Consider the following 24,740-nt stretch of genomic DNA (forward strand, 5'->3'; position numbering starts at 1 on the left):
ATATTTCCTAATACTCTCAATTATCATGATAGCTTCTAATGTAGCTTTGTCTGATGGATTATAAGAAAGATATTATATTTTAAGTAAACATCAATACACCTAAGAAAGGAATTCAAGTATAAGGGTCTAAAATGGTTACTTAGGCACAAGCATTTTGTGAAGTGTTTCTACTATACTAGCTAGGTAAGAGCATTAAGGTGTGTATTTTCATTGCTTTAGAATATAAGGGCAGCAGCCATATTGTTCTCTTCTACATATCACTAAATGTGGTGCTCAGCAGCTAATTTAACTTTACGAGCAAAGTCAGTATCTGGAAGATCTGAAAGTGATGAATTATTTTAAACGTCCCAGAAATTGCTATTACTTTTTCTAAAATATGTGCAAACTCTTTAAAAGATTATAAGGTTATTTTGAGCATGTCACAGCTCTTTCCAGATGGCAAATACTGCAGATCAGTATTTCTCAATTTTCAGGTGGATTTTTTTTTACTGAAGTGTGTAAATTTAGTTGCTTATACCATTCAATTTTATATGTATTTTTTGCTTATTTACATTTAAGCATGAAGAGTCACTGTCTTTCATATACATAATTTTAATTAGCTGGGTGCTTTTTGGATTAAGGATAATATCGAAGTAATAAATACAAGCGACTGAAGTAGTGCAATAGCTAATAACTATCCTTCAGCCATGTGTGAGGACTGGCTGTAATGTGTCTTAGTAAACCAGCAGAGAGTTGGTATCGTTGTTTGAGTGTGGAACACAAAGTGAATGAACATCAACTTATATTTTATATGAGGTGGATAATTAGGTGAGTATCCAGTGTCTTGGGAAAGAGGTTGTCTTAAACCTGTGTGAAACGGTTGTAGTGGAAAGCTTTATGTGGACCTTGAAATACTGTAGCTATGCTTGGAAATTGCAGCATGAAAGGTCAGTTGAGTCAGCTTTACTGAGGAAGCAAGATTTGGACTTTTGCTTGCACAAAAGCAGACAGTCATTCTGCACATGTAAACTACTGAGGCATTTCTTAGGAAGGATGTAATTTGAAGGCTTAACAGTTAGCCCAATTGAAGCTTACCTGAAAAAAGGTTCTGCGGTGGGTGAGGATGTAGGAAGGTCTGCAAATGCTAGGAGGAAGGTGGAATTGTGAATACTCAATACCCTGTGCTGTCCCATATTCCAGTTTCCCCAGTTGTTCCATTAAACCATTAGTTTGTTCTGTTGTGTGGGTAAGCAGAAGTTGTGTGTTCACAACAGGAGCCAAGTGGAAGTGTGAACACTTCCTGGCAGTCAGTTTGGAGTGATTGAACAGCACAGGAGTGTGTTTTTTGAAATGAATCTCACAATTGTTCTTGCTCTTTACACTTTGGTGTGCATCATAGTGTTGTCTTGGCAAGACCAGCAAGAAATGTTTTCTTTATGATACATGCTGAGATACTGGTAGAATACAAGATTTAGTTAGGTAATTTAAAAAGACCCTGATCTAAAATATGTTTTTCCACTTAAGTCAATAACAGCTTTGGTTAAAAACAGTGAAGTGAGATGCCTCTAGATATGAGCCCTTTCTTGGACCTAGATAATTTACTTTACTGGAGAACATAAATACATGATTTGACAATAGCTATTAAATCAAGAACAATCTGTTTGGTCACCCTGCTCTCTGCTTGCCTTGCCTGTTTTAACTAGAGGCTATGGGACCCAGTGGTCAGAAGGGCCGTCTGAAGACAGATTGTTTTCCACCTGTAAGTATGATGTGAAGTAATACTCACTGGGTTCTAGGTACATCTTGGAAGACTTGATGCATGTAGTACGTTACTAGCTGCTTGGTAGGACTGATGACTTTTTAATGAATAGTCGCTCAACACTCTCCGAGTTATGACTATTTTTAAAAGTAAATAAAACTGGAGTCTGCTTTTGGATGCTTCAACAACAGTGGTGACAAACCACTGTGCTGCTTGTGACTAGCTGGAAGACGGGGATGCATTTGCTGGAGTTGGAATTACACGCAAGTGTAAAATCCACATGCAAGCTGCAGCCATATTTCATTCAGGGTTGGAGGGAAGATGGCATGTATATGCTTTAAGAATTTAAAAACATAGAGATGCAATTGCATTCAAACCAAAGTTCAAAATCGCCTTTGAGAGTTTAGAGGGTTAGCTTTGTGGTCTGTCTTACCACAGGAACATACCACAGAGCGAAGACAAAGATTCCTGACGAGTACTGTGTAAAATAGAAGTGAAAGGGATTTTTTAGCTTGCCTTGTTTCTGATAGCTGTTTGCAAAACCAGGATTGATTTCACATGTTTAAACCATACTCCATATTCTTAGCATTTTTTAATATCTTTAACTTTAGAACCACCTATGCGTTTTAAGGGACTATGATTAAGAGTCTCTGTGGCAATTACTTTTGATAATTTTGCATCTGATACTGTACTCTTTACAAAGACGAATGGACACTAAACAAAGCCCTGGCTGCTGAAATAAATAAAGTATATTTGAAGCTCACATGCTCACTAGTATTTCTTTCTTTAAAGTATTAAACTATATAAGAAGAGCAGATGCAGCCTCTGCTGGGGGGGAGAGAGGGTTCTCAACGCAGCTGTTCATTCCTGGCTTCTCGTGCTGCTCTCTTTTCTCATGTTCTCCTGGTACTTGTGTGGGGTGTACTCCAGCTGTAACTTAATGGGGTGTACTCCAGCTGTAACTTAATGGGGTGTACTCCAGCTGTAACTTAACTTTTCCCCTAACATTTTCATAATGGTGTATTCCCTGCGCAGTGTGAGTATTGATAAGCACCTGCTTGGCTAAGCACATTTTAAGGTACTGAGGTGGTGGTAACTGGAAGGCCAGAAATAGCTCACAAGACTGTTTTATTTTTTTTATTAGACTCTGATTTGTATGGACACATTACTTGCCAAATGTGTTAGTGTTTCAGTCAGCACTACCAGTGTTTTTTTGAATCAAATATATTGAAACATGCAGATTCTGTGCCTTTTTTGTAGTAACGAGAACTTTCTTTGAGTAAAAACATAGCTATTCCATATTCAGCTTGTGTTAAAATATTTTGGCTAGATTGAGGTTTTAGGCCCGTATTAGAAAAAGAGTTATGACTTCAACAAATATAAATGACTTCTATTCTCTAAAAACATTAATGCTACTACAGTCAACAAAACGGTCTTAGTTAAACAGGAGGGGGGAGAAAGGAAAAACCTTTTCATACGTGTAAATAACTAAATAAAATAAATAATTTAAAAAAGCTTTCCCCTCTCTCTCTCCCCATTCTGATTTGGAACAGCAGAGTAATTGTGTGTGGGTTTTGTTTTTATTTTTTTTCCTTGTCTCATTTCTGCCTAGGAATGCGAATTGAATCATTTTGGAGGTGGCTACATATTCAGTGATCTTGACAAAAATGATCTGACAAAAATAATCTTTTATCAGGAATTTAATCACTTGCGTAATAGCGTATTGTTAATTGACGTTACTGATGACTCTTGCAAGGATTACTAGGAAATAAATTATTTTCCTTTTCTCTTTCAGCACAAATTGCATGAAATTCCTGGTGGCTGTACAAAGTAAAATTCCTATAAAATTATTTCCTTAAGTGTTTGTTTTGTTAGTCTTTAACACAGACTGACACTAAGTCGATCCTGATAACTAGTAAAAAAAAAAAATAGCTAAGGCCATTTTCAGTGTCAAATGATTAATGTAAGTTTAAAGATGCAATCAAAAATTAAAAAAAGGAGGGGCAGGACATACAAAGGTATACTATAAATACTTTTAAACCAACTAGTACTTATAAATTGCTGTTTGTTATTGGAAAAATGTAAGTATATAAGTTGAATATAGAACTTGATGTCTGTATCTTTTTTCTTTTTTTCTCCACATTCGCACAAGAATGCTGCCAGGTTTGGTTATAGTGTTCTGCATCATAGAAGTCACTCATGAACTGATCAGATGATATGTCAAAAATGTAAACGCTTAAGTGGTAACTAAAATTTAGGCATTTAAGTGGAAAGCTACTCTTTTAAAAAAAACAAAAAACTATCAGTATCATTAACTGTAGAGATCTGTGTAATCTGTAGCAGGCCAGATATGACCTCTACATAAGAACCCCTGATTTTGTGGTATTCTGGATTGGAAATACTGTGCTTCATTGATTTACACTAATATATTTTTTTTTAGATGCATACAGAATAAATTTTAATCAAATAGTATTCATAGAATCCTAGAATCAGTAAGGTTGGAAGGGACTTCTGGAGATCATCTAGTCCAACCTCCATGCTCAGCAGGGTCCCGTAGAGCATGTCAGACAGGGTTGCATCCAGGCGGGCCTTGACGATCTCTAGAGGAGACTCCACAACCTCTCTGGGCAACCTGTTCCAGTGCTCTGTCACTCTCACAAGGAAGAAATTCCCCCTCGCAGTCAGACAGAACTGCCTGTGCTTCAATTTCTGCCCATTGCCTCTTGTCCTGTCACATGGGACAACTGAAAGGAGTTTGGCCCCGTCCCCTTGACACCCTCCCTTCAGGTACTTGGACACATTGATAAGATCCCCCCCTCAGGCTTCTCTTCCCCACGCTGAAGAGGCCCAGCTCTCGCAGCCGTTCCTCACAGGACAGGTGCTCCAGCCCTCTGATCATCTTCATAGCCCTATGCTGGACTCTCTCCAGTAGCTGCATGTCTCTCTTGGACTGGGGAGCCTAGAACTGGATGCAGTACTCCAGATGAGGCCTCCCCAGGGCTGAGGAGAGGGGCAGGAGCACCTCCCTCCACCTGCTGGCAACACTCTTCCCAATGCACCCCAGCAGACCATTGGCCGCCTTGGCCACAAGGGCACGTTGCTGGCTCACGGTCAGCTTGTCATCCACCAGCACTTCCAGGTCCTTCTCGGCAGAGCTGCTCTCCAGCAGGTCAGCCCCCAGCTTGTGCTGGTGCCAGGGGTTATTTTTCCCTAGGTGCAGGACTCTGCACTTGCCCTTGTTGAACCTCACGAGGTTCCTCTCTGCCCAACTCCCCAGCCTGTCCAGGTCTCTCTGAATGGCAGCACAGCCCTCAGGTGTGTCAGCCACTCCTCCCAGCGTGGTAGCATCAGCAAACTCACTGAGGAGGCACTCTGTCCCCTCATCCAGGTCACTGGTGAAGAAGTTGAACAGGATGGGACCCAGTACTGAGCCCTGGGGGACGCCACTAGCCACAGGCCTCCAACTAGACTCCCCGCCACTGATGACGACCCTCTGAGCTCTGCCTTTCAGCCAGTTCTCAATCCACTTCACCGTCCACTCGTCTAACCCACACTTCCTGAGCTTATCTAGGAGGATGTTATGGGAGACAGTGTCAAAATTATTTTGTTCCCATTTATATTTAATCATCACATAGCCCAAAGTTAAATATGCTATTATCAGACTGAGGATATTTTGTTGTAATTGTACTGTAAAATTGCATGCAACAACTACACAATAATCATTGGACAATGTCCAGAGAGTTTTAGATTTCTGTCTAAGGTAAAGTTGGGGCTTCCCTATGAGAGTAGAGGAGATGTTTTTGAGTTGTGAGTAAGTCAATATATTGAGACTACTTGACAGCTGCACTGTGTGTAGGTGTATCTTAACATCTTGACTAAAAACATCAGTAAGATTATTAACACTATGGCCATGTGTTATTGTTGTAACGGTTTGTAATTTCTATTACTTCTTTAAAAGCGAGTATTACATGATGCCTACAGATCTGTGAGGATGAGGAAAACAATAATGTTTTGGATTGCACTTGAACCATGTGCTAGAGTGTTTCTCTAACTGTGAGGGTTAGAATTTTTTGTTTTAATTGCAAATTCATTATGGATTAACCAAATGAAAGGTTCAGTGGAAAAATCTGAGACCAGACTGTACATCGCTGTTCTTCCCTACCTTTTACAGTATTTCAGATTCAGCAACCACTTATATGATAGTCATATTAGAAAAGCATTTAATATAGTATTAGAGAGGATATTAATGCAAATTATGAGCTAGAAATAAGACGGAAATGTCATGTTACTGATCTGCTCTCACCAGACCTCAAGCACATGCTTTACAGATCACAGTTTGATTTTTCTGTTCTAGCTCTTCAGATTTTAGTATCGGATATGATTGCTTCTCAACCAACTTGTATGCTGCAATACTTTTCCTCTTGGTTTTGAGGTTTGAGGAGAGAATAAACTAATAAATAGTATCTGAAGAGATCAGAAACTCAGAGGCATGTTGGTGAAGTTGTGATTAGAAGTTAGATTCAGCTTAACTCAATCATGTTGTATAACAGTATTTAGTAAAATTTTCATCCAAACTTTTGATTTTTTCCTCTCAGTGAATATATTCGAAGACAGATATTTATCATTATGCATATTTTTAAACTAGCATTCCAGGTCCATAACAGCCACTGAAATAATAGTTATGTGGACTGTAACATTTCAATTGATGAGTAAACCATTCCAGTATATTGGCATGTGGCTGCTTTGCTATGTAATTGTGTTTTTTAAAGTATTGCCTTAGCAACAGGTCTGGATGACATTGGGTAGCCGGTTGCTGCTGACTATTAGAAATAAAACAGAGACTTTTAGCAACACATGTGTAATGTCTGAAGGTAAAGTAACCCAAAATAAATGCCTGTGCTCCACTGAGAATGCAGGATGGGGCACATCAAGCCAAAGTCTGACTTACTGACTTATGAATTTAATCCTTCTGTGAAAGTGTTTCTGCATGGTGAAAACAACGATATATGCTAGCAATATGTGCAGCAATTGAAATCTGAAAATAAAATAAAGAAAATTTGAAGGAAATTGTATTGTAGATGACTTTAAGCATAGAATATCTGTTCTTTTAAAGGCTTTAAGAATTCCAGTAATACAGGAAATGCTTCCCTATATGTTATTTCAATGGAGAAGATTTGGGGGAAAAAAGGATGTAGTGAAGAACTAAAAATTCTTGCACTGCTGGAAAGCTGGCAAGTGAAAAAGGCGTGAGAAATAGAAAATGAAATAAAATTCAAGTTATTAATGAAGCAAATTGAAGTACAAGAGGTATATAATTAAATGTCAGAATTACAAAAGATATCTTGATTATTTCTATATAACAAGTATTTCATAAAGATTCTTTTTATAAATAGTACAGTAAGGGTAGTGTTGAATTCTGTGGGTTTTAGTGTTTCTTTTTAAGAAAAATTAAAATATTAAGAAATAGCAGTAGAACTTCAAGTAGAAATTAAACTACAGAGCTGAGTTTCAGCAGAGTCTGAGGAATCTGAGGAACTAATAGTAAGTACCTATGTTTTCAAGAGAAGTGCAAAAGATTTTTTTAAAAATTTAAAATAACACTTCTTGTTATACTTCAACGTGTTGAACCTTCATTATATGATACTGCAGATTTGAATACTCTGTTCTCCATTAAGATGACTATTGCAAAGTAATATCTTCAGATATCTCGCTCCTCAGAAGTCTATCAAAGAAAAGACAAAAAACCTTGGGAATTTCCCCCCCCCCTCCATTTCTGTTCACTTAAAATCTCTAATATTACATAAGATATTTTTAAGTTCGTGTTAGAGAATAAGAGAAAAATAGTCAGCTTTATGTATGTTGACAAATTGGAAGAGAATTTACTCTCTTAGTAGTATAGTGTTGTGCCTTCCAAAAGTACTGCATTTAAATTGTAAAGTATAATTAAATGATAGTTTCATGTATGTTTTCATCAGTTTTATATGAAAAATACTGTATTGTTACATAAAGATTAAAACAAACCTGCCAAAAAAAACCAAAACAAAACAAGACATTCTTAAGTTTAATGGTCTATCAAGAAATTCCATTTATCAGTTTATTTTTCTTATTATTTTAAAGATAAAAATACAGACATTACTGTAAAGGATAACACAGATGATTTCTGCCTTCGAGATACATTAAGCATTGCATCAACGGACTCCTTTGTTTCCACAGCTGAGGTAAGATCTTAAAGATTGATTCTTTAAATATTCTAGGTTCTGTTTGAAGAGTGAAGAGAAGAATCCTAGTTCCTTGCTTATTTTTGTAAGTAAAATTTATTTTTCTTACAAAAAAGGCTTCCCTTGCATAGCTGTAATCAGCTTCCTTGTAGTTCAAGTAATGAAATTGGAATCAGACAGTTTGCCTTTTTCTTGTCTACTGGCAGCATATTCCCCAACTCATCTTAAATAAGCTGCTTCTGAAAAATATCTCCAGAATTTCATGAATGAAGAAGCAAAATTAACTGAGGCTGTATAAGTTTCTCCTATTTTCCATTCCTCCTCCCCCCCATACTCTTACCATAATATAAGGATGTATGAAACAAGTTCCGCTTTTTTGGAGTTGGGTTTGGATGTTTTTTTTTTTTTTTTTTTTTTTTGGGGGGGGTTGTTTTTTATTTGTTTGGTTGGGTTTTTTTGCTTTTTTGGGGGGAGGGGAGGAAGCTGGGGTTTTTGGGGAGGAAAATATCTGAAATTCACAACTACCTATTTCAGTAAGTTCCATTCCCACTGTAATAAATTTCATCTACCTATTCCTCCTCATCTTGAACAGAACCACAAAGGATATATAATGAAAGAATCTTTGTGTAACAGTGCATTGCCTATTCGCTCTAACGTGTTGTGGCTTCCTTAGAATATTCAGAATAATTTTATATACAATCACACACTTACTTGAATGAGGAACATCTCATTTTATAGTCTCTCAGGAGCTGAAGTGATCTTGAATAGTATTCTCCAAATTACAGGAAAGGCAATTGGTCTCAAAGGGTACATTCTGTGTTAACTCTCACTGTCATATGTAGCATTACAACTGAGCTACCTAACTCAGCTCCAAAAGGAGAGAATTGCATATACACAGTTTGCAATTATCTTTTTACTGTCTTTTATAGAGTTTGTTTTTCCATGACACAATTACCTTGATTTAGTAATTTACATCAAGTTGTGATGGTATGCTTAGCATTCATTTCTAACAAAGATTGAGTCTGTAGAGACTGCTCTTTCCTGTAATTCAAACAAGACCACAATTCAAGCTTGCTTCAACTCCTTTGGCTCTCGAGAGGATTTGTAAACTGTTATAGTTTTTTGCCCCTTGTACCTTTTTTTGCTTGAACTTTAACAATATTTATGCAACTTGTGTTGCTTGGTGTAAAAAAAAAAATAAATAAATAAAATAAAATAAAAAAAGTCACACCTATCCTATCCTGAAGCTATAAATTGTCTTAGTGTTTGCTGAAGAAAAGTTTGAGTCAAAATTGGCAACACCTTTAGACTTGGTCTTTTCATATCCTGAAAATATTCTCTGCATTTTGATACCTCAAAGCCAATTCTGTCAGCTCTTTCTCCCAGAAAAAAGAAAATATATGGAGGCACTTTCTTCTCTTCGAGCTGTTCTAACCCTTACCAATAGACCAAGCTTTCTGATTTCCTCTCTTAGATTTAGTAATAGAATCTGAATAGATTGTCTCTCAGCTGTTGGAAGGAGTCCTGAAGATTAAGAGAGCAACAAACATCTTGAAGTTTGAATACCATCAAACTTCTGGATCTAGCATGTGCTTAACTATAGGCCACCATGAGCTTAACTACAGGGCCAGTTACCTCAGTAGCAGTAAGCTGTTGGGGTATCACTGCACACGGTAGCTAAAACTAAGCTATAAACCAGTGCTGGTTATCTTCTTCTGGGAATATGGTGTCACCTTCTTTTAAATTTTTGTCCCTCCTCTGGGAGGGAAATATTTTAAATTAATGCTGCTAGTAACTCTGGCAGTGACATGAAATAATTACTGCTTCTCGATGTATTTCAGTTCTTGATAGATAAGTGATCACTTAGCAGTAACTGGATTAGAAAAAATGCATTAGACTTTGTATTCTAGACATGATAATGACATGTAACTTCTCATTTTTCTACTTTTACCCTTTTGTTATTCTTATACCTGAAAAAGTGGGATGTTCCAGGTTAAGGGGAGCAGGGTTTTTCCAGCTTTGAATCTGTCTCAGCTGGTCAGCAGTTTGCCTTTGTCCTGTGTTCCCTGATTGAAGTAACTGTCCTAAAATGTGTGTGTGATAGAAATGTTTTTCAAAGCTTTTCTTTTTAAATATGGTGTTTATGCATATATGCATATATTACTGTGTATATTTGCCCCACTGGAATCATTAGTAATTTAACCTTCTGAGAAATTACAAAGTAGTTGCGTTTTTGTGGTCACACCATGCTACAAACTATATTGACAGTTATTTCTCTTCCTTCTACATTCTACACTGTGTTTTTTATGTGGCTCAGGTTTTAGAGACTAGAGGTTGTTTCTATGTTTCAGTGCTGCTAAACAGTGTGAAGTTCAGTTCACTGTCTTCAGGAGAGATACAAGCAAAGATGCAAGGAATCCAGAAACAAGACGTAGATGTTTTGATGGAAATTCAAAGGAGATGCCTTAGGAGATGACATGAATGTTGTTGTGTCATATTAAAACACAGCATAGGAGGATGGCTTCCAAGAAAGGGAATGCAGAAAAGTAGGACAGCTGGCAAAGTCTGGATCACACACCTTTTTGAGCTCAACAGGATAGCAGTAGAGTATGTCAGCACTTCATCCAGGCTGTGGCTGATAATCAAGAGGATGCTGAGAATGATGCACTTGATTCCTCATACAGAATTGTGCCAGTCTGGAGATCTGCAATACACAGGTGACTGAGTCCCTGTAAAGATGATTTAGACAGACAGTTCCCATCCAAGCTTTTATTCTCAAACACATGCAGTCTCTCAGAAGCAGTGCAGAAGGAATGGTAAGGCTATCTGCCTTAATTAAAATTAGTTGTTCCTGCTTACTGTGATGATTAATTGTATTTTCTTCCCTATTTGAGACAGTCCACCATCAGCTTTGAGAGTTAGTATCCTTTTCATATTCTTGCCATCTCACCTACCATGTGATCAAAATAGCCACCACCTTTGGCACAAGCACAATAGTGAGGGTGCCAAATAAAGGTCTCTGCTTCCTCTTTCCTGGCTTCTGTTGCATTTTTACCAATTGAATCTTTTTCCTGCTCTCCTTGACAGTCAGTTTCACTGCTGCTTGTCCATTGTCAGTACATATGTACCTCATGCTCTGTTTTCACATACTGATAGAACAGAAACTGTAGTTCTATTATCAAATAAAATTTGCTTTCTTTATCAAAAAATTAATTCAGTTCAAAGCTGAGGAAATATTTTAGTCTTATGAATAATTTTGTATATATTATATACTTACAGTATATTATTTCTGTGTATATATGTAAAGGACACACACACACACACACACACACACACACACATTATATATGTAAAATATATGTGTGGCCTTTACTAAGGTTTTCTTTTTTTCAGTGCAAGCCTGTTAAAACAGTGCAGGAATAGGTGGACTTTGTTAATGGGAAAAGCATGCCAGTTCGCAGTATGCCTAAAACTTTTTGTAAATGGGATAAAAACTTTGAAAGTGTGAAATAGAATTTTAGATCCAGAAAGTCCTCAGGAAGAGCTCTGCCTGTCACTGAAAGGTATAGGTTACCTCTTTCTAATTTCCAAATATATGTATTTTTTTCCTTTCCTGAAATAGGGAATGTCAGAGGGAATAATGTTGGTGAATAATGGTAATGTATATTCCTCTGCATAGCATTTATAAATAAGTATTTCTTTCCTGTTTCAGCACAAAAATCAGAGGCATGCCTTCCTGTGCTCTGACCGCCTTCAGAAGCGTGAACATAATCAGTAATCTGATATTAACAGACATCATTGTTCTCTTCCCCATCATTCCCCCATGTTTATGTAATTTGTCCAGTTTGATGTGAATTATTTTTTACCTCAAAAATGTAGTACTGCAGTCTAGCATGCCCTGAATAACGACCAGTCAAGAGCCTCCCTGGTTACTAACAGTTTTAATGAGGTATGGAGGTCCCTTACATTGTAGTTCTAAAATGCATGGGGGAAAGAGAAGAAAGAATTCATTACTTACAAAGTCTTTGCCACCATGAACAATAATATTTCTTTAAAGTGCCTGTACATGAAATGCCACTACCCACTGCCTATTAGTTTGGGCTAATTCAAAAGCTTTCGTGGTATCTGTGAAGCATGATATCCAATAATAAAATTTGTCTAGTCATACCTCCATCAGAAGATTTCCACCTCTCAGGCAATGTCTGTAGTGTCCTAGGCAACAGCAAAGTTCTGTCTCACTTTGAGAAACACCTTCCATTCCTATGTCCCTTCTAACAAATTCCTCAACAACTTCATCTTTCATTTGTTTGTGTTTTTCTCTTCATTTGTGTTCTACTTCCTGGTAGTTAGCCTCACAGTATTTGCATTAGTCTCCTGTTTAGGAGCCCCGGTTAAAAAGATTACTGGGGAGAAATATCTTGCCCTAAAAACTCACTGCTTTGGCACTTCTCCATGTGCAGTGAAGAGTGGTCAACAGGAAAGGGGTTTCTTCAATTCCTTCCAAGGGTGGCCATAACTCTTTGGCTATTAATAGGAGAAGTTGGGTCAACAAGTGATTAAATGGTTGGTGTTTTAAAAGCTTAAAAAAAAAAAAAAATCTGAAGTTGATCCTTGTCCTCTGTCTGAAAGCTTAGCTATTTATACTGTTTGTATAGTTTATTAAATATCTTAATTTCTAGGACAACGAGGAGTGAATTGCAAGGAACGTTGTGTTCCTGTATGCTGACAGCCCATACTGTATTGTTTCTAATTCTTAGGAAATTTACATAAACTTTTATAAAAAAAAAGGTTTACAAATAAACTAACAAAGTTAGCACTGAACTAACTTTTGTACCATACCTCCATGTCTGTGAAAACATAAATACTAGATGCAGCATGCAGAGCGTAACTTGGGATTGTTTTGCCTGGCAAGTATTAGTACTACCACTAATGCATCCAACATAGTGCATTTGCTTTCTTCATTATGCCTAAAATTAATAAAAATCACAGAGCATATTAAACCAATATCACAAAATAATCGCATATAACATAGTGCTTTAGCCTAGTCGATTAGCACTAGTATACAGTGTAAGCCAAGTTTCAGATGAAAAACATTCAGAACTTGTTGTTTACTCAAAGGAAATGTATCAGGCATTTTGTAATGTTTACAAGCTGTTCTTGGAAGTATAAGAACTTCTGTTTTCTTTCAGATACTAGGAAGAACACATTACTTTATAATTTCAGCTCATTAAAGTAGTGTTAAATGTTCTAGCTAGTAGACACTTTCTCCAACTCCCAAATCATGTTTCACACTCATCTTGCTACTTGTGTGTTTAAAAAGGTTTTTCTAAGATGCATACATCCATAGAAAGCATTCATCAACTACTGTTATAGAAGATAACCAGAGTTTCTTAAAATGTAAGGAATGCTGAGTGCACCAGTAAATTGACATTTTTATTAGAGGGTATTAGCAAGAATTCCTAAAAGCTCTAGCACTACATGCTTTTTAACTCCACCTTCACGAACATAAACTTATCTTGATAGTCAACAAAGTCTTGGTGGACAACTGAAGATTCCTTCTCTTTATTACGAAACAACTGGGTGACAAGCAGTAAAAGCACTGAGTCTGTTCATTACACCAAAGCAGTTAGGGAAGCCCAGGCTTAAAAACTATTAAAAGTTCCAGGGATTTGACATTTTATGATTATGGTTTTGGCACCTCTGTACTAACAGACACAGCCTTAAAGCTGAACTGCTCGTAGAAAATTGATAAGCATCTAACAAAGAACAATCCACTGCTGCAGTCTTCAGAAGCTGATGGTCACACAGTGCATAGAGATGTCAAGTTATTGCCAGTTTTGAAGACCTGTATATTGTTTCAATATAATGAAGTAGTGTATCCACTGCAGGTCGTCATAAATAACCTGCATAGTGGTTGCCAGCAACTGCTATTTCTTGAATCTAGAACTGGTAGAGGTTAGCCTCACAAGATTAAACTCTGCTTTAAGAAGTATTTAATCGTGTTCATCTCTTTGTCCTCATTCCCATGTTGTTCTTCATTTAGCCACATACAGCAGTGACGAAACTTAGAGGGTGGTATGTCAGATGCATCTTCACAAGCCTCTGTTGCTCAACTACTAGCACTTCTGGTAGCTGTGCCTGGAGCATGTTTTCATCCTTAATGGTGTACTAAGAGTTTCAAAATGGTACTGGCTGTGCAAAGAAGTGTTGACTACAGAAACACAAGAAAGGAATCCGGGAGCTTTTAAGTCTAGTTTACCTGTGATGACAGGATAGGGGATGCTGTGGCTTTCTGATAACTCTACTACCACTGTTGGGGAAACAGTCAATGCATAAGGGTATGCAGCAGGGTAAAACCCAGCTATCTGAATACAGCATATGCATGCTTATTCATATAAAATAGTTATAGTGAACAATCTCAATTAAAACTAACCCTACTCTCCACCTTTTACCTCAGAGATGTCAAGTGCTAGGGGACTGATCTGGAAGGAAAGAGATTTCTTTCAATGCCAGCATGAGATGTTCTTACCTAGAAAATACTGTATGCTCTGCATGTTGAACTTTCTGTATGATTTGCCTCTTCTAATACCCGGTCTCTCTACTATGTTAGAAATATATATATGTGCTGAGAGCATCTTTAGGTAGTTTGCTTCTGAACTAGGAAATTTATACCAGCAAGCTATTGCCTCCTTTCTTCTCAGAAATAATAACTGTTACTGAATGTTTGCATGACCACTCAAAATGTATTATAATAAGAAAGCATTAGAAAAAAATCTGTTATGACTCCAAAAGTGTTAAGATGCAGCTTCAGAGCTTTTCTGGAAATCACGTTTTCTAGTTAAAGTTAGAGGTTCTCTGCCACATCTATCATTTTCCCTTTTCTTTATATGCTGAGAGAATGTACTTGTAGAGGTAGGGGGGGGTTGTGTTTTCTGTTTTGGGAGGGGGTTATTATTATTATTATTTTTTAAGGGGCAATTGTCTATTCCTAGTTGCACCACTTTTTCAGATGTTCTTGGTTGGGACTAACATCAATTTGTGATCAAGACCTGCTCAGTGGCAGGATAGTTACAGAGCACTGGAACAGGTTGCCCAGAGAGGTTGTACAGTCTCCTTCTCTGGAGATATTCAAGGCCTGCCTGGATGCAGCCCTGTCTAACATGCTCTAGGTGACCCTGCTGAGCAGGGAGGTTGGACTCGATGATCTCCAGAGGTCCCTTCCAACCTTCCTGATTCTATGATTCTATAGTTATACCATTCTTGCCTACTTAGCTGGTTGATTTAACCACTTCCTTAGAGTTCGATGATATGCATACAGCAATAACACAGCTATTTTTATTTCATCAGTTAGCATGAGAGGAAGCAAAAAATAAAGATCATCAAGAACGTCATCCTCATCAACTCCCAGGTATCAGATTCTATGTTAATCTGTAACCACAGAGGCTATGCTCAGACATCTTCCTCTGCTGAAGACATTATCTCAGGCTGGCTGGCAGCACATGGAGGTTATCTGCATCTAACTGTAGAAATTGTGTGAGTCCTGATTCAAAGTCAGTTTGTCTGAATATCTGAAGAAAGTGTTTTGTCTGAAGTTCACTAGGAAAAATTAATATAATCCTCTGCTACAGAAATGATAACCTCCAGGAAAGGGACAGCTGTTTACAAAGGGTGTATCTGTTCACAACCTATTCCTTCTCATGTTTTGCAAATGAAATAAAGTAAATGGATTTATTTTTTATGGCTTCAGGAATAGCTGGATCAAGTAAAAAAAAAATAGTGTACTACTTTGTGTTATGTTCTTTATTTTGGAAAATGTATTTGTATCTTTTCAGAGATAGTGTTTCCATAACTGTAATGTAGAAAAACAAATTCCGGAGTAAAGATCTTCATATTTGTTATACCTGTTCTAGGTATTGCCGTATTTTTTACACATGTGTGCACATGCATGCATGTACACGCACACACACACATATCAAAAAAGAAATCAGTATGTTCTTGTTTATTCCAGATGACTAAATTATTTTCTCCTACATATTTTCATGTGTATGTTCAAATGAATATATGCAGTTTCCTATACTTAGTAAGAATGTAAATTTGCAGAATTGATAACACTATTCAATTTTTGAGAAAATCTTTGGTCTTAATAGCTATAAATCTATTTTAAGAAGTCAGCTTATTCTACTCTGTTCTTCCAAACAAAACAACTGATGAACAAATACGTACTTTTAGAGTAGATCTTTTTTAAACTAGATGAATTCTGATAGCATACATTACTCATTAAGGTACAACATTTTATGGATCTTAGTTTTTTTTTTGTTTTTTTTTTTTCCACTTATTCCATAATTATTGCATTGTCACTTGAGATATTTCTAGGCTCTGTTTTTATAATATGGAAGCACAGGTTTGTTTCCACCACCAAGACAGCTACAGAAAAAATGAATTAATAGAAGTTATTGGAATTCATGTTCTAGTCACTTACTAAACAGAATTGTATGTTCCTCTTTTTTTTTTTTTTTTTTTGATCATTAGTAAAACGATGCAATGTTTTTAGTGGAAATAGTAACTAGCCATTGTTTTGTGGATAAAATAGTCTATTCTGTATACGGGAGTTTTCTGTATTATTTATATACTTTGAATTCTAAATGTTTGGGGTTTTTTTCTTTGTTCTAAAGCTGTCTGTGTTTATTTGAATTTATGTAACTATTTAGACAGTAAAAACTGCAGATAACAAAAACATTTTTGGGAGTTGATAGTAAAGTGCTGGATGCTCATGCTTCACACAGTATGCTATGGTAATTAGCAGGCACATTTATCAGGAAGCAACAAGAAAGGCGACAGGATGTTATTATTTCCAACATCCTAAAGATTTGTGTGATGCAATTTTTCTGTATTTTGTGTCTTTTTTTTTTTTTTGACAGCATTGAAACTTTTTTAGCATTATAACATTAGATGTAACCAGTCAAAACCAAAACTGAATCAATTTTATTAATTTAACTTTTGAAAGTTACAGTTTCAGATTGTAATCATTATAAACCAATAATCATCTTAATGGTACGATGTTTCACTTCTGTTTGCTACTTGAGTGCTAACCCCTTGTTTTTGGGTAGCTGCAGAAAAGGATACATCTTTTACAAGAATAGCAGGCCAACTTTTGCTTGATTTGTTTTATCTTTTTAAAAAATATTTTAGTGAGCTCTTTAATGAAAAATTTTTAAATTATGTTTCAGCTTACAGAGCACAGAGAGATTCGTAGTACCTATAGTTTAGATTCCCTCTGCCATTGTCCGCTGTATGAAGAAGCTATGCACTTGGCAGAAGAAGGCAAAATTTATTCCCGAGTGTTAAGGTACTGATTTATGTTTACCTGATAATTTCCAAAAAAGTAAAGTTAAATGTTTTACGTAGAACTCATTTCAAAAAATTACTCATGCCAAATATTATTTCTAAGAAAGAATTAGACTTGGTATAATTTTTTTGTTCTTCTCTTTTTATTAATTGTTAAAATTCTGTTTTATATAGGACTGAAATATTTGAATGTCTAGGAGACAGTGACTTTCTTGCTAAGCTTCATTGTATTCGACAAGCTTTTCAGGTAAATGCAGAGTTTTATGTCTTGTTAAGCATAAGCTACATGCTAGTGAAACTATCAATACAGTATCTGTGCAAACATTTTTGTAATATATCATGTAATTAAATGTTTTCTTGTTGCTTTTGGTTTTTCTATAATGGGACATACTTGCAAAGGAGTTTTCTGATTAGCTTTGGAATTTTTGCTCCAAAGGCTGATAGGGAACTTTTCCACTGTACTAACAGTTTATAATCAAAAAGTATACACTGAATTTGACTGAAGTAATTAAGGTTACTTAGTATAGCATACTAATTAATGTCTGTATTTTCTGCAAACTTTTCTAGATAATTCTTTCAGAAACAGCTAACAGAATATTTCTTGCTGAAAGTGGAAGGAAAATTTTATCTGCTTTAATTGTGAGAGCACGGAAGGTAAAATCCCTTTTTAACTGATGTTTTACTGCTTAATGGAACATCTACTAGAATTCACTTTTCAGTGTAAGTAAACATTCTCCTACTAAGTTTGCTTGGCACTCGTTGCTTTTACCTCACAGAATCCAAAGAAATTTGAAGATGTCTTTGATGAAATGATACAGTTTTTGGAACAAACGGATCACTGGGATAATACTGAAATGGAACTTGCTGCTAGAGGGGTGAGTCTGAAAATTTCTGAAAAGTATTTTTACTCTTTCTTTTATTATGCAAACTGTTGCCTCTTAAAATAGACTTTTACAGTTCAGAATTGTGGGAAAGGCAACTATTTTATGTTTACATTGTTGATTTGAAGAGATTGCACCCACCAGAACAGTTCGGTACAAGAAAACGTGATATTTTTCAACTTTTCCCCTGCTGACAAAGCATCTTTAATATTTCATTAAAAAAAAAAACAGTGAAAAATTTGCATGTTAATGTAGAGTTGGAATAATGCCGTGTGCTGAATTCCAGTGCTGAAAGAGAAACCAAGTTATGTAGATCATGTTCTGATTTAATATAGGTGAAAAACCTGAATTTTTATGATGTTGTTTTGGACTTCATATTAATGGATTCCTTTGAAGATTTAGAAAATCCACCAATATCTATACAGAATGTAGTAAACAACCGCTGGCTAAATTCTTCTTTTAAAGAAACAGTAAGTATTTGTGTGTAATTTTCATATTCATTATTCTGTAGTACATTGCAATAGGTAGACAGTGTGATAGCTGTAACATTGGTGTGAGCACAAAATTTCTGAAAGGCTGAAACCATTCTTCTGATGATCTGTGCTTTATATTCTTAAAGAACAGTGGAGAATAAGAATGTGGGAACAGAGGAGAATAATTCCATCCTTTCTATCTGATTAAGAATTAGCGCCAACACTTGCAGCATAAAGATTATATTGTCCTAGTAACAGCATTAACTTGGAGGCAAAGAAAGTACACCTTTCAGTGTAAAGTCTAATTCAGCTTCCAGTATAATTGAATATGGACCTGAAGTATTCCTCTGCAAAAAAGAACATATTGTATTATCAGGTTTTTCATAATCATAATTTTAAAGCTATCAGACTGGGCCCAAAATATTTAGGATGAATGATTATATTGGAGAAAACATTTTTAACTTGTCCTGCAAAAACATCAGTTTGCTCTGAGAAAGTAGAATATTACAAGGAAAGCTTCTGTTAGCTACATCTAAGATATTAGATACAATTTGTAAGATATTAGATACAATTTATATTCGTATGCCAGAGTTTTAGCAAGAAGAGACGAAAAGTAGTAAGTAAAAGAATGTGATATAGGGATTCAGATGTTTGTAACATCTTAGTTTTTTTCCATGTGTTTCTACCTATTTATTGTCAGTTAGAATTCATCCCACTGATACAGAAATACTGGCTACTGCCATGACTACCTGATAGCGATACTATTGTTATTTCATTCATTTGTATCTGTAAATCTCCAGTTTTCCTTTTATTTTTGTCTTTCAGTTGAAATATTCTCTCTACAGAAAAAGAAAAAAGTTAACATGTATGTTTATATTTTTTAATATGATAAAATTGTTTTGTGAGTAGGAAGTTATCTTACAGTACTGAAAGAACATCAGATTAGGTCAGTTTGAAACTCTATTACAAGCTATGAGGAGGGAAAAAGCCTAGTTTTGATATCAGTATATTGTATTTCACAGATCCATATTTGGACAAAACTACTTAGCAGAATTCAAAGCTATTGCAAGAATGTTTTCACTGAAATGAAAAAAAAGACATTTGAATGTGTTCACATACTTCTTAATATCTAAAATAGTTAGATGTCTCAGCACACATTTTGAGATATAACAGACTGGTTCTGTTAAGCTTAATAAACATTAATTGTTCAACTGTAAAAAGCAGTCAAGGGTACAAAATTACATATGAATTAAACTAAAAAATGTTGGAAAGACAGACTTCAAAATAACAAATGAGCTACATTTAACAGTCATTTGTGTCAGCTGATATTTCATAGTTTTAAACTTTATATTATCACAAGATTGTAATACAAGGAAATACAAATGCCCAAAATATACAAATATAATATTCCACACTTCAGTGTTTTTGAAGTATGGGTTTGGGGGGGTTGTTGTTTTTTTTTGTTTTACATTTAGGCTGTGGCTTCAAGCTGTTGGTCAGTACTGAAGCAGAAAAGACAGCAAATGAAGGTAAGTTGCCTTGCAAATCAGCTCTGAAGAATTTGAAGTTTAGCCTTGTAGTTTTGGAAAAATAAATTACAGATTAACCCTTAATTCTGTAGACACGTTCGTTAGTCTGCCAATTGGAGAAATTTAGCTCTTGGAGCCTTAATATATATTTCTTAGGGGAAAAAAAAAGTCCTAGCTAAACAATTCTCAAGGTAGTTTAGGTCCAGTGAGCAGTGATGAGAGGACCATGGTCACTAATCTTTCCCCTCATTTAGACTATGATTCTCAATGCTGTGTCCCTGCATCATCTGTCAGATGAAAGTTCAGTCCTATCCCTTTACCTGCCTGAACTATCCTCTTCCTCAATAGCTACAGGAGCTCTAGCACAGTCTCTCTCAGCTGTGCCTCAAACAGGAGTCACTGAATAAAACTTTTCTGTCATATAGGAGGTCAGAGTGGATGATTCATAATCTTTTTGGTCTTAAACCCATTAATCTTAAAGTATCACTTAAGTAAAAATCTTCTAAAACAATCCTGACACTTGGTACAGTTGCCATATAATTTAAAGGAGTTTGGGTTACAACAGCCCTAAAATAAAAGGTCCTTTAGGCTTTTCTAAGGACTTAATATCATATAATAGAATTTTGTACTAAATTTACCATGTAACTTTTTTCTCCAATTTTTACATCACTAGGTACCTGATGGATTTTTTGCACATTTCTATGCTATATGTGAACATATCAGCCCTGTTTTGGCATGGGGCTTTCTGGGCCCTAGGAACTCCCTTTATGACCTATGCTGCTTCTTCAAGGTTTGCACTTTATTTTTGTAATTACTACTTATCTTAGTAAAGCAAAACAAAATCTTCCAGATTTAAAAAGTGAGGCTCTTATTTATAAGCACACATTTGCATTTTCCTAAAATAAAGATTAACAGTAAGAAATCATGAAAATGCTTACTTTAATATTGAACAGGTTTTTTAGGCCTGAAACTGTTTTGTAAATTCTGTTTTAGTGGATGTCTATCTAAGCAGAGAAAGAGTACATAAATGGATGTTTTGGGGAAATATAATGTGTAAAAGAAAGAAATAGCTTTGTATACTATTTTTTGTTGTTGTTCTCGTAAGTGTATACATGTTTTCTTTCTTTTTCTTCCTTCTTCCGCATCCTCCCTCCTCCCCCCCAGGATCAAGTGCTTTTCTTCTTGAAAGACATTTTTGATTTTGAAAAGGTGCGATACTCAAGCATGGAGAGTTTGGCTGAAGATCTTATGCAATTACTAATCCGACGCACTGAACTTCTAATGGCCTACCTTGGAGCAGATTCACTAAGACATGTCAGCGCTTGCGTAAGTGGTCATGGCCATGTCATGACCAGTGGGCTTTTAGAAGCGAAAGTACAGTAAGCTTAAAGTACATGACAAACAAAATGGAGTGCACATTGACTCACTCCTTCCCACCTTTCTTTCTATAACCCCAAAGCTATCATTGCTCTTACTGAGCAAACATCTGAAAATGTACCACATTGCTAAATATAGAAAAGGACTCAGGGAGGTTAAAAAATACATCTAGGAAAAGAACTGGTGTGCATAGTATTGTATATATCTAAATTAAATTTGCAGCCCAGCTGTCACTGTATTTGTATTTAATGTATCCCAAAGCTTTTTTTCTGTAATATTTGGGTAAAGTTTGTTTATGAAATACTGTACTTATGCCACAGATTATTTGTGATTGAAGCTGATGGAGTTGTTTAAAGTCTTGTACTACAAATGCTTATTACAGTGTCTTGAAGTCATTATGTGTTTAGATCTAGAAAGTGTTTCAACTAGGGCATATACACTCTGATTTATGTGACACATGCAATAAAATAATTACACTCACAAAATTGAACATGTTGCCACTGCCCTGAAATTACATTTGTGTGGGTGTAGGCTGTCATTTTATATTACAGCATAAGAGTAATGGAGTAAATAGAGGTATCATTTGGGCAGTAATGACCTTCACTATGCTTTTTTTTTACTTTATTTTGTTTAAAGATACCTAATCATTAAAATGATCACTTCAGACCACTCTTTTATTTATTTTAAAAGCTGTGGTAGTCTCATCACCTAATTTAAGACTTTTCCTTTTTCCAAAGCACTTAGGAATTTACTGGCTATGAGTAACACCATTCTTGGTTCAAATGTAGCATTTAAAACTGTATCCTTAAATAGGGCTGTATGATGAGATCTGTTATTCATGAAACAGAATCAAAGGCACAGTGAGTTATAATTAAAAGGATTTTAGTCTCACTCACTTCCTTGTAGGCAGTCAGTTGTCAGTTTAAGAGGAAATTTAAGTAATTGTGTCCATCTATTCAGATGTGCAAAACTGTCTAAGGATATGGAACCCTTAACTTAGGGGCATAGTATAGTAGCGAGGCATCAGGCAATTGCAGCAGTTTTCTTTTTTTCCCCTGTGCTAGAGATGATAAATAAGGATGATCTATGTATCCCATAGACTGAAGTTAGTTATTAGCTTTTAAACTATATTTATGTATGCTTTGCCACACAAAGCCAGCCCACAAAAATCTGTGCTATGTTACAAGTATATATAAGTAATACAAAGTAATTCTAAATGTTGAGGTACTTTAGAAGCCTTTTAAAAAAAATCTAGCATATGGAAACAAACTTGAATTAGTAAATACATTCAACTTTTGTTACAAACAACCCAAAATCATAGTTGAAAAGGAAGGCCTGTGTAATTCACAGACTTCAGTGAAGTCACTGCTTCACTTCTTTTGTCTTGCTCATTTGATAAATGTAAAAAGTATGAAAATGAGTCATATGACTTTTCTATAAAACAGAAATTCTAAATGCTGCTGTTGACCTATTTCTACCATTCAAGCTGCTGAAATTGGCACTATGCTATATTTTTTTCTTAGCAGAGTCTCTCTTCAGTACCAGGATCTGAACATTTTTTTCAGCCTTCTCATTTAGCTTATCTCCTTAATCTTACAGCTCCAAAATGTACATATTTCAGCAGCTGTTTGCAAGGCTGTGAATGAAATTATAGGGAACAATAAGATGTTCCATTAGATTACAGAATCAATAAGAGTAGCTGGAAATAAAAGTAACAGAGTAAACAGCATATTCACAACAAAGGTACTACCTGAGAAAGTGTAAAGTGTCAAAGGAAATTATCTACCATAATTTGTCTATAGTAATAATTATATATATAGTAATAGAAGGATATTAAGAAAATTACCCCTTAATGTTCATCACAGAAAAACAATTGTTGCGTTTTGTGTGGAGTGTTTTTTTTATATATATATAGAAGCAACGGTATATTTAAATGTTTTCATGATTTTTTAAAAAATTGTAATTGGCAATATCTCCACATTATTCATAAGAAGTGGTGCTTGAAGAAAGTGCAGCCCAAACATTATTAAATGGTGTTACCATAGAAGTGTAGAATTTTCAAATAATTTAATAGTTTGGTCTTCTGTCAAGTGAAATGTATTCATTTAGATCATGATTGTTCCCATGACAGTCAAAAGTCCACAGGATCAAGGCAAAAATCAGACTCATGTACTTCCCATCCATGCTGTCGCCTATATGTTTCATTCAGACTTTGGCTTTTAATTGTGTGAATTTCCAAAACATTTAAGGAAGGAAGGAAGGAAGAAACCTGCAGAAATGTGTAGGTAGACTCTTGACTTATTCTGGGTCTTTTTGGACCTTTTCCTGAAAAGCATTCAGGAACTATATAATATTCTGTCCGTACTAACTCAAAAACAGAATTGTAAATTTAAATGGAAGATTATTGATTCCTTGTAACCCAGAAGGTTTATAAAGAATATTTATAACCAACCACCTAGCTGAAGGATTTCAAAAGTCTACCATTTCTGAAAACAGGAATGCCAGATTTGCACCAAAACAATGATAGTGTGATGTAACTGTACTTCAGTAGTTATAGCGTATTTCATAATAAAAGTAAAAATTTGGTTTAAAACTTCTGAAATAAACAGTTTTGAGTGCCACTTTCCGTGCTAAAAGCAAACTAAATTTAAAAAGCATCTTCTTTTGCCATAACTATATTCCTAAAATCAGAAATATTGAACGGTGCAAGATTTAAACAAGAACTGAATATTTCTATCATTTGTAATTTAGTTGTAATATTACTTTTAATGTGTTTTTAATCACTGTTATACTTCACTTTTGTAGTCTTATGTTTCTATCAGACTAAACATGTCAAATCAAGTGCTAGAGTAAGCATATTTGTGAACTTTCTATTGCCTAAATGAACTGCAGTTGTGTATACTAAATAAAATAATGAGATGAAATGAATATGGAAGAAAACTGGTTAACTTATTGTAAGTTGGGTAAGGCATTTCTTTTAATGAAGGAAAAAAAAGAACAACTTTGCAACTTTCTACTGACATCCATCTCGTTGCATTTCAGCTTAAAATAACTGGCAGTATAAATGGGGTGATCTGTGAAAGAGAAATCAAACTGCAGTAAATGGAAACATTCACTTGTTATTTTCCCCTTTTTTTTTTTAACTAATATAATCAATACTTGAAAGTATTTTAGAATCT

The 24,740-nt window shown here is 35.4% G+C and overlaps 1 protein-coding gene across 3 annotated transcripts in view; it reads left to right on the top strand.

Annotated features, from left to right (window-relative positions):
* The window catches only part of MIGA1 (mitoguardin 1), a 46,489-nt gene extending 21,871 nt beyond the window's left edge, over positions 1-24,618 (top strand). For 2 of the 3 annotated variants that reach the window (XM_062581490.1, XM_062581489.1), the window contains exons 8-16: positions 7,856-7,956; positions 17,184-17,302; positions 17,476-17,548; positions 17,869-17,955; positions 18,078-18,176; positions 18,518-18,652; positions 20,131-20,184; positions 20,858-20,974; positions 21,349-24,618. In XM_062581490.1, the coding sequence (XP_062437474.1) occupies positions 7,856-7,956; positions 17,184-17,302; positions 17,476-17,548; positions 17,869-17,955; positions 18,078-18,176; positions 18,518-18,652; positions 20,131-20,184; positions 20,858-20,974; positions 21,349-21,567 (1,004 nt within the window). In that variant the 3' untranslated portion in view covers positions 21,568-24,618. The remainder of the gene's footprint in view (positions 1-7,855; positions 7,957-17,183; positions 17,303-17,475; positions 17,549-17,868; positions 17,956-18,077; positions 18,177-18,517; positions 18,653-20,130; positions 20,185-20,857; positions 20,975-21,348) is intronic. The other variant, XM_062581491.1, reaches the window with a different exon arrangement.
* Positions 24,619-24,740: the final 122 nt, after the last annotated feature.

Source organism: Rhea pennata, chromosome 8 (assembly GCF_028389875.1).
Source record: "Rhea pennata isolate bPtePen1 chromosome 8, bPtePen1.pri, whole genome shotgun sequence".
Lineage (NCBI taxonomy): Eukaryota > Metazoa > Chordata > Aves > Rheiformes > Rheidae > Rhea > Rhea pennata.